This window comes from Pan troglodytes, chromosome X (assembly GCF_028858775.2).
Source record: "Pan troglodytes isolate AG18354 chromosome X, NHGRI_mPanTro3-v2.0_pri, whole genome shotgun sequence".
Taxonomy (NCBI): Eukaryota; Metazoa; Chordata; class Mammalia; order Primates; family Hominidae; genus Pan; species Pan troglodytes.
Genome location: NC_072421.2, coordinates 99,966,525 through 99,981,751, shown reverse-complemented (window position 1 = coordinate 99,981,751; position 15,227 = coordinate 99,966,525). Strand labels below are relative to the sequence as shown.

Genomic DNA, 15,227 nt, shown 5'->3' with positions numbered 1-15,227 from the left:
ATGTACCAAAATTAAAGAACAACCTTTTCCTCTAATGCACACATTTATTCACGCTTTGAAAAGAATATGTTTCCATAACAATACCAAATATGCATATGAAAAGAAAATTAAAAATAAGATAATCACCCAATCTGCGAATATGCAGATTTGAAAATTAATTATCAATATATAAATGGAAGCTCTTAATAAAGACGTTGTAGTATCACATAGACAAGATATGTAATGTGTTATTGCTCATGTTTTGCCTTAGTCTGCATCTACACTGTCAAATGAGCTTAATTGTGTTCACTGGTTCATTATTTGCTAACTCCTTGATTGACTTAGCCAGTTGAGCAATCCAGCCAGTGAGTCATTCTATAACTGTTGATAAACTACGTGATGTTTTAAATCCAAGGATTAAAAGAAAACACAAACATTATATATCTTGCCTTTTTTCACAGGATCTAATCACTGATAATAATTTATCAGTGATAAGCTGATCACAAGAAACAAGGTATAAATGCTGCATACACTAAAAAGAAAACAATGTGGCTGACTATGTTTTAAAAATTATCTGACAGTATTTTCCAACAGAGTATTTAGAACTGTTTCTTGAATTGCAAAATATAGTTGCCTTGAGCAGATAACAGGAAGCAATCTGGGAAATTTAAAATTCTCTACTTTTAATACATTAGAAATCTTTGAATCATAATTGCTCCTTGTTTTAAATGGTCTTCACAGTGGAGGGGGTTTGGACCAGAGAGCTGCATCTTCACAAATGGCACTGCTCTTCAGTAAACACCCTCTATGGAATCCCTACCTTTTCACTCCTCTCCATCCTTTGCCTGAAGGAAGTTTTCCCTGTAGACATAATTTTGTATTTGTATGTTGTGGTAGTCCTCAAAGAGTGAGCCTATTACCTAGAGCTGTTGAATTTTACCTTGCATTGAGGGGTTGGCATATTGAGCAATTTGCCAGGGAGCACTATCTGCAACTGCTTCTCTTTTTTTCCTCTTGCTCGGCACTGACATAAAGTTACTTCTAGCTACGTTAATGAATTTCACGAAGGAACACAGAAAAACAGGTCTTGAATGTAATGCCCGTAATGATAGAGTCCCATCTTATGCTTTCCCTTGTATGCTGTTGCTAGGTCAGTCATTTTTACTTTCTGAAAGTTAATTTACATAGGATACCTAGTTCAGGTGTATGTATCTGTTCAAACCAAAAGCGTTAGAGTATTTATGTTTAATTTAACAACGTCGCAACCGTTCTGATACTTAGGGGAGTTCTGAGTAAGTAAGTTCTAGAAAGGGGAGTTCCAGTACTCCCCTTTCTCTCTTTTCTGTGTTAGGTAAAGCCACTCCTCCTAAAGCCACTAGCATGGATCCCCAAAATGTCCACCACAGAACGAAAAGGTAAAAGAAGGAGAAGTTGTTCCCGTTAAATCCTGCCGTATCACACGCAAGAGAAATGGCTTATCAACCTGCCTCACCCCAGTAAACACAGCGCCTAATAAATTCAGTGCCTAAACTGGACCCCGGACATATGAATCTTTGTCCACAGAGTTACCTTCCCCCACTGTTTGTGCATATTAGAGCACCGACAGACTTCCATTGGTGTAACTTAAAAAAAAAAAAAAATCCTAACAAAGTCCTGATAATCATCTCAGAGAAAGAGTGAATGATATGAGTATCAGGTCTGACAGGAGCAAACTGTGAATTAAAGTAAGAGTTATAATTAGGATTTGTCTTTTGGTGAAAGAATTTGACCATCATCAATACCGTGTAAGTTCCAGTTGAGCATAGGTGGGCTAGATAAAATTGTGCTGTGCCTTTTACTGGTGATCTGTTCATCTGTATGTAATGATAGAAACGGAGGCCAGGGCAGATACCAGGTCTTGAAGTAGGCTTCCGTCCTGTGACTTTGTATAGATACTTCCTAAATCCAACTTGAAATTTCATAATAGGCTCTTTCATAAATATGTAGCCCCATTTTATATCCTCTATTTACATGTGTCCCATAAATAATTCTCCAGAATTATCCGAGACCCACTGATTGGCACTTCCTAGTCTTTCATTCCAATTATCATGACTTCAGTCTACGGCCATACCACCGTGAACGCGCCCAATATCGTCCAAATATCATGACTTCCTTTGATAACCTTAGAGCCACTAACACAGCCTGTTGTCCTCACTAGTATATTCAACTTTAACTGTGGTGGAAAATTTGGTCTGTTGAGTTTTCTTCTGCTTATTTATGTAGCCAGGCCACAGTGCGGGAACCTAGCAAAGTAATCCCAATGCTTGTATAGCATTGTTTGCCTCTGCAAGCAAATCAGAAAGACTCCACTCCACCAAATTTATTTTGGACATGCAGGTGAAGCTGCAGTTTCCCACACAAACCAGCAAAACAGGTGGTCGTGAAATTGCGATTAACAACAACTGCAATGTGTACTCTCCTTCTCTTTTCTCTATCCTTTCTGGGGAGACACAGGCAGAATAAAAATACAGTGAAATCTAATTATAATTCAGATTCCACTCATACAAAATTGTTGCAGTTCAGGCCAGAGCCAGGTATGATGTTTTAAAAGTGCTAATCTTTCTCTTTTCAGTAATTGTTTTAAAGAAGGAAATGTTTTCAGCTAACCTCAAACATTTTATACTGACTTTCATATATACATATTTTATATATTAATGGTAGGTTTATATGTATACATTTAAATGAATCTCCTGAGGTCCTTAATTAGATTCAGCATTGACTGGTGCTAATTACTGATAGTACTTGAAATTTCTTAGTTGGTATTTCAAAGAGAACATCCAAGACCTCAACTCTTCAGTAACTGGGTCTGGCTTCCAGTTTGTGTGAATTAATAAGGCTGAACTAAAATTAATTTCCTTTGGAAAACCCGGGGGTGGTCAGAACAGTCTAGCACCATACTGCCTGGGGGAGACAGCCGGTTTGCCACCTGCAATGTCTGTGACCTCTTAGGCAAGTGATTTAACGCCTCTGCTTCAATTTCCTCGTCTGTAAAATTCTGTTATACTACCTACTCCATAGAGTTAGCACTCTTAAATGCGGTAACCTTTTGGAGTGTGTGGCACATACTAATCACTATACACATTTTCTTTTTCAAATGAACAACTAAAATTCTTTAGGTTTGCCCTAATTTCCTTTGGCCCTGTATGAAATTAAGTAAACAGTGCTTACCTGTACGGACTGCTTAGGCTCTTGCAGTAGTGTCTATGATTATGGTTTTAGTGAGGACCTTCTTCATTGTGAAGTATTAAATTTCACGTGTTGTTAGAAATGAAACACATAAAATATATTAAAGAGGGATGGGGGGCCGGGAGCGGTGGCTCATGCTGTAATCCCAGCACTTTGGGAGGCCAAGGCGGGCAGATCACCTGAGGTCAGGAGTTCGAGACCAGCCTGGCCAACGTGGTGAAACCCCGTCTCTACTAAAAAAATACAAAAATTAGCTGGGCGTGGTGGTGGGCGCCTGCAATCCCAGCTACTTGGGAGGCTGAGGCAGGAGAATCGCTTGAACCGGGAGGCGGAGGTTGCAGTGAGCCGAAATCATGCCATTGCACTCCAGCCTGGGCAACAAGAGCAAAACTCCGTCTCAAAAAAAAAAAAAAGTGAGGTGAGGGTAGCAAAAGCTCAAGTCTGTGTGCTGTGGGAGGTTATCTGGAGGTACCACCATCTCAGTAATATGGGCAATCTCAGAGCTCCAGGTCTCATGAACAGAACGGTCTCCTGAAACATGCAGATCAGGAGAACTCTGCAGTGGTTGGATTCTACTGTCAGGAAGTTGACCCAAGCTCACCCACCTATCCTGGGTACTTGAGCCTTGCAGGATCCTAAGGCTGCAAGCCACGTGGATGCCACCATCATGTGAACACTACAATTATGAGCCCTACTGATAGGGCCCTACTGGTCATATCAGCACCAAGGGCTCTAAAACTTTGAGGTCATGTGGCCTCTCTTGTCATGTTGCTCCTATGGTCATGTGATGGGCCCAGCTCTTCCAGTCACTACAGTATGGTGGACTCCTGAACCCTGTTGCTCACATGGATTCTTCCCTCACCTGGCCATTACTGGCTACCAGCATGTGGAAGTCTCAGCCCTCGAAGTCATATAGATGACCTACTGTTTAGGGTCATGTGGATGCTATGGTCATGTCCACTGCTCCCACTCACCCCTCCCCATGGCCACAGTGTCAGGCTCATTCCTCTCTGTCACGTGAAGATTGTGAGCTGCCAAACTCTGCAGATGCGTGTGTGGGCAGCCAAGTGGCTCCTGTCATCTCGTGGCAGGCAAAGCCTTTGCGGTCCTGTGAGCACCGCAGCTAACCAATGGCTGTTGTACATGTGGCTCTTATGGTCACGTGAGATTCCGCACCCTCCCATTCACGTGAAGATTGAGTGCTCCGAATCCTGTCAGAGAGGTGCTTCCGGCTCCACACCCTGACTCAGGCGGAAGTTTTATTGGACTTCGGCTCAGATCTGAAGCCTTCCGGCAACTTTCATATCCTGACGCGCTGGAAGGAAGTCTGGTACGAGTGGAACCAGCCGGTACTAGAAGTTTACTGAGAATTGGGCTTTAAGGCGTGGCTGAGCAATCTCCAAATAGCAGAGGCTCTGAGGGGGTGGGGTGGGGTGGGGTGGGGGGGTGGGGATGTGGGGTGGGGGGTGGGGATGTGGGGTGGGGGGGTGGGGATGTGGGGTGGGGGGGTGGGGATGTGGGGTGGGGGGTGGGGGGGTGGGGGGTGTGGGGGGTGGGGGGTGCGGGGGGTGTGGGAGGGTGGGGGGTGCGGGAGGTGCGGGAGGGTGGAGGGTGCGGGAGGGTGGGTGGTGCGGGAGGGTCGGGGTGTATGGGGGGTTTGGGTGGAGGTAGTGGAGGACTTTCCTAATGTGGCCGAACTTGTGAACACCTGGCAGAGAAACTGTGTGTGCGTGCGTGTGTGTGTGTGCGTGCGCACCCATGCATCTATGTCTGCCATCCGCCTTGATCCTGGACTCACAGGAGCTGTTGTTGGTAGAGAGTGAAGTGAAGGAGGAGAAGGCACTGGGGCAGAATGTGGGGCTGGGGGATAGGGGTAGGGTTGGTAGTGGGGCGGCAGGGATTCATGAACTCGTAAGTCGTTTCTCAGGGACAGGGCTGTGGAAGCCTGATGGGATCCCCCCCCTTCCCGCCCCCACACTAAAAGCCCTACCCTTGCCTGTCACTCTGCCCGATTCACCGTCTGTGCCAGGTGATTCTGTCCTCTGCCCCTCCTCAGACCATGTTGTTATTAAGGACACTCGAGACTGCCTAGATCCCAGTTTGTATAGACGATTCCAGACCCAATCTTAATTTCTGTCTCTTATTTGATTATGTAAAGATTCTCTTTGTTTCCATGATTTATTTTTCTACTAAACCTTCTAAACATGGGCTCAGGGGGGTGGGCGAAAGGCAGAGAGGGGAATCGGGAATTTTTTTAAAAAGAGAATTTGATATTTCAATAAAAGTGTCCAAGTCGTCATGATGTGAAGATTCAGAATTTACTTGTTATACTTTATTTGAACTCCATTGGCTTTAAAAAGTACATTTGGGAGTGGGTGACATTTTTTGTGTGTGTGTGTGCGCTTAGGATCTCTCAGTAGCTTATAGTAGTATAGCTTCACACTCTTTTGTTTCTGATTCTCCCCCCATCAACCCCTGATTTTCTAATGATTGCTTCTTAGATTCCTTTCTGAAAACTCTCTCCTTTTCTTCCTGTGGAAAAAAGTATAGTGAATGGATTTAAGGTACAATCATGGGTGATAACATTTGGTACATCATGAAAGCGGTACTGGGTGAATGAAGTTGAGCAAATAGCAAGATTGTGCTTAAACTTACGGGGTTTCAAATATTGCTTGTCAGATGGTTAGAGAATATTGTCACTTGTGATATTTGATATTACATGTAGGTTGAATAATCTATTTTTCTCTCATTTCAGCATTTCCAAGTTCGTTCTGTGAGACTGTAGCATCAGGACAAAGCAACAACAAAATGTGCTCTACTCTAAAGAAGTGTGGGACATACAGAACTGAAGGTAAACGAATACTGTAGGAATTTTTTAGATGATATGCTAATAAACAACACGAGTCTCAAAGGGGGGGCTACTTTCCCCAACTTGTATGGGAATGGAACATTTTTTTCCACAGAGCATTTGAGGTACCAGTGTTCTTCAGAAAATATTTGGGGAAACCCTGTTCAGACTACATCTTCTAACACTTTAAAACCTTGTGCCTTTGTTTACTCAGAACAATGGAATGTGGGTTTATAATAGTTGTAATCTAGTCTGCTCATTGAGACATTGATTGTTGCTCTTTAATTCATTTTATCTCATGTCATCAGTCAGTCTCTCCTGCTTGAATCTTTGTACTTTTTTACTCTTCAGAGATACCGCCAAGCATGCGTCTGATACCATGGTGGTGGCAGACAATATGTGCATAAATGCAAGTCATTAGGAAGCCTTACCTGTGGCAGCAAATAAAGTGCCCCCACTCTTGAAAACAAGATACAACTTACCTGTCAGGACAAGCAGATGCAGTACCGCTCATTTTACACAATAAAAAACCACACTTCTTCAGAACCATTTTATTATTACTTAATAATTACAGCTGCCATAGTTTGAGCCCCTGTCATATGTCAAGCACTGTGATAACCTCGGCTGTCATGCAAGTTACTGCATTTAACCCTCAGGAAAGTCCTGAGAGGGTGTTATCTTAATTGACAGATGAGATATATGAGTCAGGAGAGGCTGAGTGTAACGCTGTGCTTATAGGCAACCCCCAAACCTCAGTGACTTATTTCTCACTCCTGCTGCATGTTTATGCCAGGTGCATATCCTTCACGGGATGGTGGATGTTGGGTTCTGAGCCATTCTTATTGGAATGACTCAGAGACCCAAACTAATGGAGCAGCCACCATCTAGAAAAGGGTTACTCACTGCGTCAGAGTGGGAGAGAGCCGTAGAGGGTCTCAAACCAACAACCAAAGGTTCTGACCCAGAAATAACCCGTGTCACTCGTCACTCACAACCCATTGGCCAGAGCTAGTCACATGCACGGACCTGCCCCAAGGAAGGCAGTCGGGTCGGGCAGTCCTACCAGGTGCCTGGTACAGGGGAGAATGTAAACACTTGGTAAATGGCAGCACTGACTACTGCATGAAGGAATCAAAGCTGGGAGGGATTAAGTACTTGCCTAACATCACATCGGCCGTAAGTGACAGAATCAGGATTTGAATCCACCCAGGCGTGATTTCAAAGTCGATGTCCTTTCTGCTTCTTTCTACGCTGCCTGCTCTTCTCTTAAAGGAAGCTTATAGTAAAAATTATTTTACATCAATGATGCAGTGCCCTCTTCCTTAATCATCTGATAGTTTAATTGAATAGACACGATGGCACTGGTTAAAAAGACCAGCACTGATAAGCCAGAGGTCTTTTCCAAATGAGGGAATGTATTGGATATTTGAATATCCATTGTATTCAATTATAAAAATAAAACCAGGTGGTAGATGAAAGGACTTTTCATTGATCATTTACTTAATGTGGAATAATCCCCATGTCTTACCGCTATGTTGAGGAAAAATGATAAAAAAATAGAGCCTACCTTGATGAAAGTGAAAACACCATGTGAGAGAGTTGAACAAAATTGCTAGATGTCAGTGTTTCAGAAGCGCAGGATAATGATAAAATCTCTGGCCACATGGGCAGAGAAAATTAGCGAGGTGGTGCGGGTCAGCCACTTTTGGAATGAAGATAGTGTCACACTTACAGTGACAGAAAAGATTGAAAAAGATCACATTATGAAAAGGATGTGAAAATTTGAAAATTTAGATTAAATAGATGAACTCCAGGGGAAAAATATATATAACTTTCCAAACTGAAGGAATAGAAAACCTTGGTTTATTCAATGTATTGTTGACAAGGAATACATGCAAAGGCAAAATTACTAGCCAACCCGAATTAGTTACATAAACGCAAATAATATAAATCAATTAATAGCAAACTAAACCCAACAATGGGTAAAGCAGATAATACAGCATGACGAGGTTGTGTTTAATCCCAAGCATGCAAGCTGAGTTTAACATTTTAAGAGATCCATAATGTAATCTAACACATTAGCTGAATAAAGGGAGGAGGACAGGACAAATACCACAAAAGATCCAGTTAAAAAAAAAGTATGCAATAAATTAACCAACCGGGATTGAACAACAACAATACCAATAATTCTCAGCAGATCGGTAATATAGAAAGCTATCTCTTTAAACTGACAATGGGTATCAAAACAACAGACCCCATCAGACACCACCCTTAATAGTAAAACATTAGAAGTATTCTCCTTACAATCAGAAAAGGGATAAAGATGACTGGTATGACGAATTCTGTTCAATGTCATACTGAGTCTAGTGCAGTAAGCCATATGTCATACTAGGCAGTGCGGTAAGCTGTGATACATGCATGCCTACATACATAAATTAATACGTGTATAAAAGTGAAAAAGCTGTCAACGTGACTATCTTCATATGAAACTCAAGAGAAGCTACAGAAAATTAAAAATAATAATGGAGATTAACAAGTTTGTTGGATATAAGACGAACATACACAAACCATTGTAACAAAGAAAATACCATCATTATTGTAAATATACCATTTACAACAGAAAACATGTCTTGTGAAATATACGATGAATCTGCTTACTTGGCAACTATTCCAGCACTCTTAAACATTCTTATATGCTTTCCTGTACTGTAGAGACTAGAAAGTTGGAACATGAAAGGAAACACACATGCACATGACCCCACGCATGTGCGCACACACTCTCTTTCTCTCTCTCTCTCGCTCTCTCTCTCTCTCTCACACACACACACACACACACACACAAATACACTCTCACACGCATACAATTTACCAGAGTCCCTTGCAGTTAGGGTCCCAAATGGGATATTTATCGCATCAAACGTATGTGCCAACATGAGACTCAGAGGTGGAACTGAATAACATGGGAGCCATATGTGGGGTGGACTACCTGTGATGAGGGAGGTCTCCAGTTTTCATGCGGCAGCCATTGCAGAGTTTCTAGAATTCAGTCTCTGTCATGCATGTCAATTAACGGGCAGGCAGCAGTGGTATTTCAGCTGTAGCAGTTCCATCACGTGGGTGGACTTCTCCTGGCTGTGCAGCATCCAGGCCTGCTTTTCTGGCCCTCACAGAGTTTTTGTAAGCTATGTAATATATTTTATTAGAGATATCTTGTTTGTATAAAAGAGCTAGAGTGAATTCTGGCATAGGCAAGTTGGGACCTTGATTAACAGAGTACTTGGCAGCAAAATTGGTTGCAAGCAAAAGACCTTGAAGGAAATGGGGATCTGGGGTAGATTTGGCCCACAGGGCATAGTTGCTGACCTCTAAGCTAATAAGTTGCTGACCTCTAAGCTAATAGACTCACTGGGTCCCCAAAACAGTGCTGAGTGGGAAGTCAGCAAAATGAGGAGGCAGCTATTGCTAGGATCCTCTGGCAAGCATAAGCCAAAAACTGAGGCTTTAACACAGTTGTTTTCAACCTTGGTTGCACACTGCAATTCACATGGAGAGTTTAAAAAATGTGGTTGCCTGGATCTAACCACGGTTCTGCTTTGATTGTTTTGGGTGTGTCCTGGTGCTAGTGAATTGTTTCAGTGTCCCCAAGTGGCTCTAATGTGTAATCATGGTTGAGAACTGCTTGAACAATTTAAATCATAAGAATGCAAGCCTTTTACAATATTTAATTTTAAAATTTTATAACTGTGGTTTCAGAATGATAATATTACAGTAATAATAAATACATAGTTACGCTGGAAAATATGAAATAAAGATTCCCATGTAAGACATCGAGAAGATTGTCTTTTTCAAAGAGAAAGGAAATGGGAAAACACAGTGGTAAAGCCGGGGCCACCACAGGTTGTGTCCGGCTTGAAGCTAAACTGCCGGCAAGGCCAGAGCAAGGTATGGATTAAAGCTAAGTGTCTGTGAGCCCAGGGCTGATTCAGCAGTGGAGCTTCCTCTGCAGAAGACATCCACAACCCAGGATCAGCAAGGAAGGGATGGCACAAACTCAACAAATCCAATAATTGGCACTGAGGGAACAGAAAGAATGGAAGAGGCTGAAACAGACATTAAGATAATATTTCCCCAGAGAGACAAAGGAGTGATAAAGGATGAAATTGTGTCTATTATGAAAGAATAGAAGACTGCCCAAGAAAGATGGCTTTTTGAAGGCAAGGATCTCCTTTCACTTCCTCCTGAAACTTCATTAAAACAACATCAAAGGTGAACAAATTATGGTATATCCATCAAGGGGCTTTTACTCAGCAAGGAAAAGTCAAGAACATGGATGGGTCTCAGAAACATTATGCCGAGTTAAAGAAGCCAGACCCAAAGGGGTGCAGCATGTACAAGTCCATTTGTGTGAAATCCTAGAACAGGAAGATGAATATATAGTAACGGAAAGTATATCAATGTTTGCACGGAGCCAAGGGATGAAGAGGAGATCGACTGGAAACCTTTTGGGTTGTGTTATATGTTCTATATCTTGATTGAGGTGGTAGCTAGCCCTAATCTCTGATTTTTACATGTAAGGAACCTGGGATCAGGAGAAGTTGAATGAGTCGTCAAAAGTGAGGTTAGCTTATTAATCAGAGAGAAGATATTCACACTTGATTGTCAGTAATAAACGGTTTCCATTATGCTGTATATGGGTCGATAGGAAAAGTGCTTCTCCCCAAGCACTTGACAAAACCCTGACCCGGCCATAAACATCCTCTTATACAAGTATAAAGCGTAGGTGTGAAAGTATAACCATTCTGCATTCCAGCCACCTACTTCTACACATGGTTGACATTCTCACGTGTCCCTTTACCCTGACTTGTTTGTGTTTATATTTACAAATGAAAACATAACTTCTCATTAATATTTTCTTCTGAGGAATCATACTGTAATATACAGTTTTATAACCTGACTTTGTTTTTCTTTCCCTTTGTATCACGTGGTGTGACGAGTATTCTACCTTGTTGCTTATAGTCTGCCACTTAAACCTGAAACATTTCTTGCATAATAATACATTTTTTTTTTCCTGAAAGATCGGAAACGGGAACTTAAGCTCCCTACTGAATCCTTCCGCATAACCTGTTTCATGCTCTGAGCTTTCTATTTTGGTTCCCTGAACCCATATGTCAGATGATTCCCCACTGGAGCCGGGGCTGCCCTGTTTTACTACTGCCGCTTTGTAAGATACATTAATAGCTGACATGGCAACCAGATGCCACTCACTCATCTCTTTTCCTTGTCATTTCCAGGAGGACTAATAACAACGAATGCAACTAACACGTATTTCTCCCTCAATAAACGCCAGATGTTGTACTACGTTCTCGACATAGTAATAGACAACTTATTTATAGTGCTTGTTAGGTCACGGGCATTTCTCCAGGTGCTTTTCACGTGTTTCCATGTGTTAACTCACTTAATTTTTACAGTAGCCCATGAGGTAGAAACTGTTACTATCTTTGAGTTAGGGGGAAAACAAGCAAAAAGAACTTGAGTCACAGCGAGGTCACTTAGTTGCCTTGGATCATAGAATTTAGCACCAGGATTGAAATCCTGATGGATCTGACCACAAATCCTAGGCCCATAACCAATAATGTGCGACTCTGTGTCAAGGCTGAAATGAGCAGTACGACAGGGCCCTCTCAAAGTCTGCTGGGCAATGATGGGTGTGGTTTCTGGAACCAATGTCCCGACTCCAGCCTTCTGTCCAAGAGACTCATCATTGCACAGTGTTGCCCTATACCATCTCTCCTTTTTTCGGACTGTGTGGGAACTGTTTCTCTGGTGTTCAACTTGAAGTGAAGTAACAGGGACAGACAAGATGTACATGGACAGGAAGGAAGGAGGGTTTTCAGAGGGGAGCATATCACCAGGATGAATTCAGTTCCCTGGAGGCGTTTTCAATGTGTGTTTCTTTGTCTTCTCTGTACTCACCCTCTTCTTTCTGACCCACACATCCATCCCTTGGCCTTTTCACCCTGTATGTCAGGTACTCATGCCCCTTCCTTGCCATGTCGACTTCATTGCAAGGGCAGTCATTTCTACTTCTCCCTTTGACAATATCAGCCACTCTCTGGTCCCGTCATCCTTCTGTCCCAAAGAACCTGTAAAGCACAGCCGTATAATTATATGTATATATTTAGACAGAGAGTGATTTATGTAATAAATTCGAAAAGTGAAATGTCTGGATCAAAGTGTAAGAATGACTTCTGAATGGTTAGGCATATTGCAGAAAATTAGACTCACACACGGTTAGTGGAAGTGTATATTGGTGTAAATATCATTGAAAATCCTTACGAAAATATCACTTTATGCTTAAAAGTACTCATGTGCTTCTCCTGGGAAACTGTAGAGCAGGGACTCAAAATCTTAAGCCCACTTCGAAGCCCTGGCTGTGTTCCACTGGGTTTTTTGGCCACCCCTGCTGGGGGTACTCTGTAACCCTGGTCAACCGGTGGATATTGTTCCATTACTTTTGTGTACAGGGAACTCTCTTACTTTCTTATTTTAAAACTATCAGTTCAAATATTAAAACACCGAGAGGTAGAAAAGAAAAAAAGCACTAAAAAGCATATTCTGAACAAGAAACAAAATTTGGCCATATATAATACATAACACATGAAAAGAAATGTGCAGTGGGATCCAGTGTTGTGTGGCAATGTGTTTACCAACATGATTTGGAGTACATGTATCTGTAACCTAATCGTGGAAGCATGTAATACGAAACACTAATACTTGCTCGCATGGGCAACACGGACACACAGACCACACATTCTTCCCTTTCTCTGAGACAGGGATGATGCTTCCTGTCTCTCACAAGGCTGAGTGAACACAACATGCCTGTAGGTCCAGAACATTCTTCCTACAGAGACCAGATGTCCAGAAAGCTCTATCTGCTGGATTCAGGGAACGCCTCTCCTCATTTCTGTCAGCACTATTTGCAAAAGCCTCCTTCTCTGAGATCTTCAAAGCTGCAGTTCTAGCCACAGTCTGCAGGGAGGTACTCAGTTCTATTTCTAAGGATACATTAATGGAAAAATATTAATGTTGCAGAAGAAAAGATTAATTTGTTCTAGTTTTGCAGTCAGGTTATGAAATAGTTCTGCAGCCCGAATAGCTCTGGAATAAATATAAATAGAGGTCGGTAGAAATGGTTCAGATGGATGTATTCTCAAAAGTGGTTTTGTCGATGATCCCAAACCTACATCAAATGCATTCATTTAACAAATATTAATTAGGCCCTTATTCTATGCCAGACACTACCAGCCCAAAGTGACTCCTAATCTGAAAACCCATGGCCCAAACAGATTACACCCATCTGGTCCAAGACAGAGATCTCCACCTTATCCAAGACACCTGGTTCCCACCCCAACAGGAGTGACTAGCACAAAACATCATCCCGGCCTGCTTACAAAAAAATCTGTCGATGAGACCTGAAAGCTTGCCATTTAAGGGAGAACCAGTGCAGTCTCTGGAGGAGCACTCAGGGTATAGAGGCAGACCAATATACGTGAGGACATAATTCCTGTTCTGCCACTTACCTGGCTGGGAAATGTACCCGACATCTGTGAACCCAATATTCATGATCTGAAAAGGGACTGTGGATAGAATTCTCATGGGATTTCTGTGAGGAGGTCAAGAGAAACCTAGTGAGTCTGCCCAACACTGAGCAGATGTTGGTTGCCACTGGGCAAGGGTTGGTTTTCTTCTTATCCCGTTCTTTCCCTGCCGTAGCAGGGATGCTGATGCCATGCACTCAGTGGCATGGCAGTGATGTAGGCAGAATTCCAAACTAACACAGGAAGTACCAGTAGGAACACACGTGATGTCATAAAGGTTACTCACCACTATGTCTGTGTGGGGGGATCAGCCAGTACATGGTGGGACTTGAGGGGAAACCCAGGCGGTCTGGGTGAGAAGTACTAGCTGCTTTATAATACTCTTGAGATCGCCCGTAATTCTGGCAGCACAACTGCGAGACAGGGATTGTGCTGAGATGCCAGAGTTCAGCAAGTGGATGTACGCCTGTGTGTGTTTTGTCTTCGGCATCTCTCTCTGTCCGGTCCCTCTGTGGCTTTTTATCACATGTGCTCTCTTCCAACACAAGGCCTTGCCTGAGGCTGTAGCTGTAGCTGTTGGCTAGCTTACACTTTTACACCTTCTTCCCCTCAGTGACGTTATTTCTGAAGTAATGTGTGTTCTCAAAAATGACTCTGACTCTTCCTGTGCTCCATATATTGACCGTGTGCCCTTAACCCTCACTTTAATCTTTGATTTTTTTCCCTTTCATTTATGGACTTTCATGAAAATGAGTTGGTTTCTGGACATCCTCCAAATGTCACCAATAGGGGTCTTTGTTGTTGTTGTTGCTGTTGTTGAGTATTGTTATGGACTCATAACTTTTTAACATACTGATGGGCTCCAAACCGCGGTTAAACGATTTTGAGTAAAGGAATGACAAGATTTGACTTATGCCTTAAAAAATCACTCTGCCTCCTGTGTTGAAAATCGATGGTAGGGGAGTCAAGGGCAAAAGCAGAAGGACAACTTGGAAGGCAGCATAATCCAGGAGACAGATGTTGGTGACCTGGCCAGGGTAGGTAGCAATGGAGGGGGTGAGAAGTGGCCAGACTCTGGATATATTTTAAAGGTAGAGCCAAGAGAAGATACATCCATCCTGATCGGTTGGATGTAGAGTGTGAGAGAAAGAGAGCACTCCAGCCCCACTTCCAAGTTGTAGGGACCAAGCATCAGGAATGTCTAGGTCAGATGCTCTGCCCACATTTAATTTCACCTCTAATGGCACACAGGGAAAGTCCCAGCAGTCGAGAGGAGCAGGACTGTCCTGACAGCGGGTCACACACAGTGAAAGCAATGATGCCCCCTACAGAAGTTCATCTGAGGCCTGGCCATAATCAGTATATTGCAGAGAGGTCAGCAGTGACCGAAATTTTATTCATAAGAGTGCCCTGAGACAAGGTGTACATTTTGAAATTGGTCGAGGTCTGTTGGATGGTCCAGGAGATGGTCTACCTTCGTGAATGCTGCAAGACAGTAGAGGGGGAAAAAACATACATGCTCTGTTTTTGTTGTTGGGTACAGTGTGTTGGGTACGGTGTTTTATTTATGTCATTTA

General features: G+C 42.7%; 1 protein-coding gene across 6 annotated transcripts in view; it reads left to right on the top strand.

Annotated features, from left to right (window-relative positions):
• LOC129138885 (nuclear RNA export factor 2) overlaps positions 1–15,227 on the top strand; it is a 112,416-nt gene that overhangs the window by 86,779 nt on the left and 10,410 nt on the right. For 4 of the 6 annotated variants that reach the window (XM_054677135.1, XM_063804554.1, XM_063804553.1 and 1 more), the window contains one exon: positions 5,960–6,055. In XM_054677135.1, the coding sequence (XP_054533110.1) occupies positions 5,960–6,055 (96 nt within the window). Of the gene's footprint in view, positions 1–4,249; positions 4,554–5,959; positions 6,056–13,934; positions 14,111–15,227 lie in introns of those variants that run through there. The other 2 variants (XM_063804555.1, XM_063804556.1) reach the window with 2 other exon arrangements.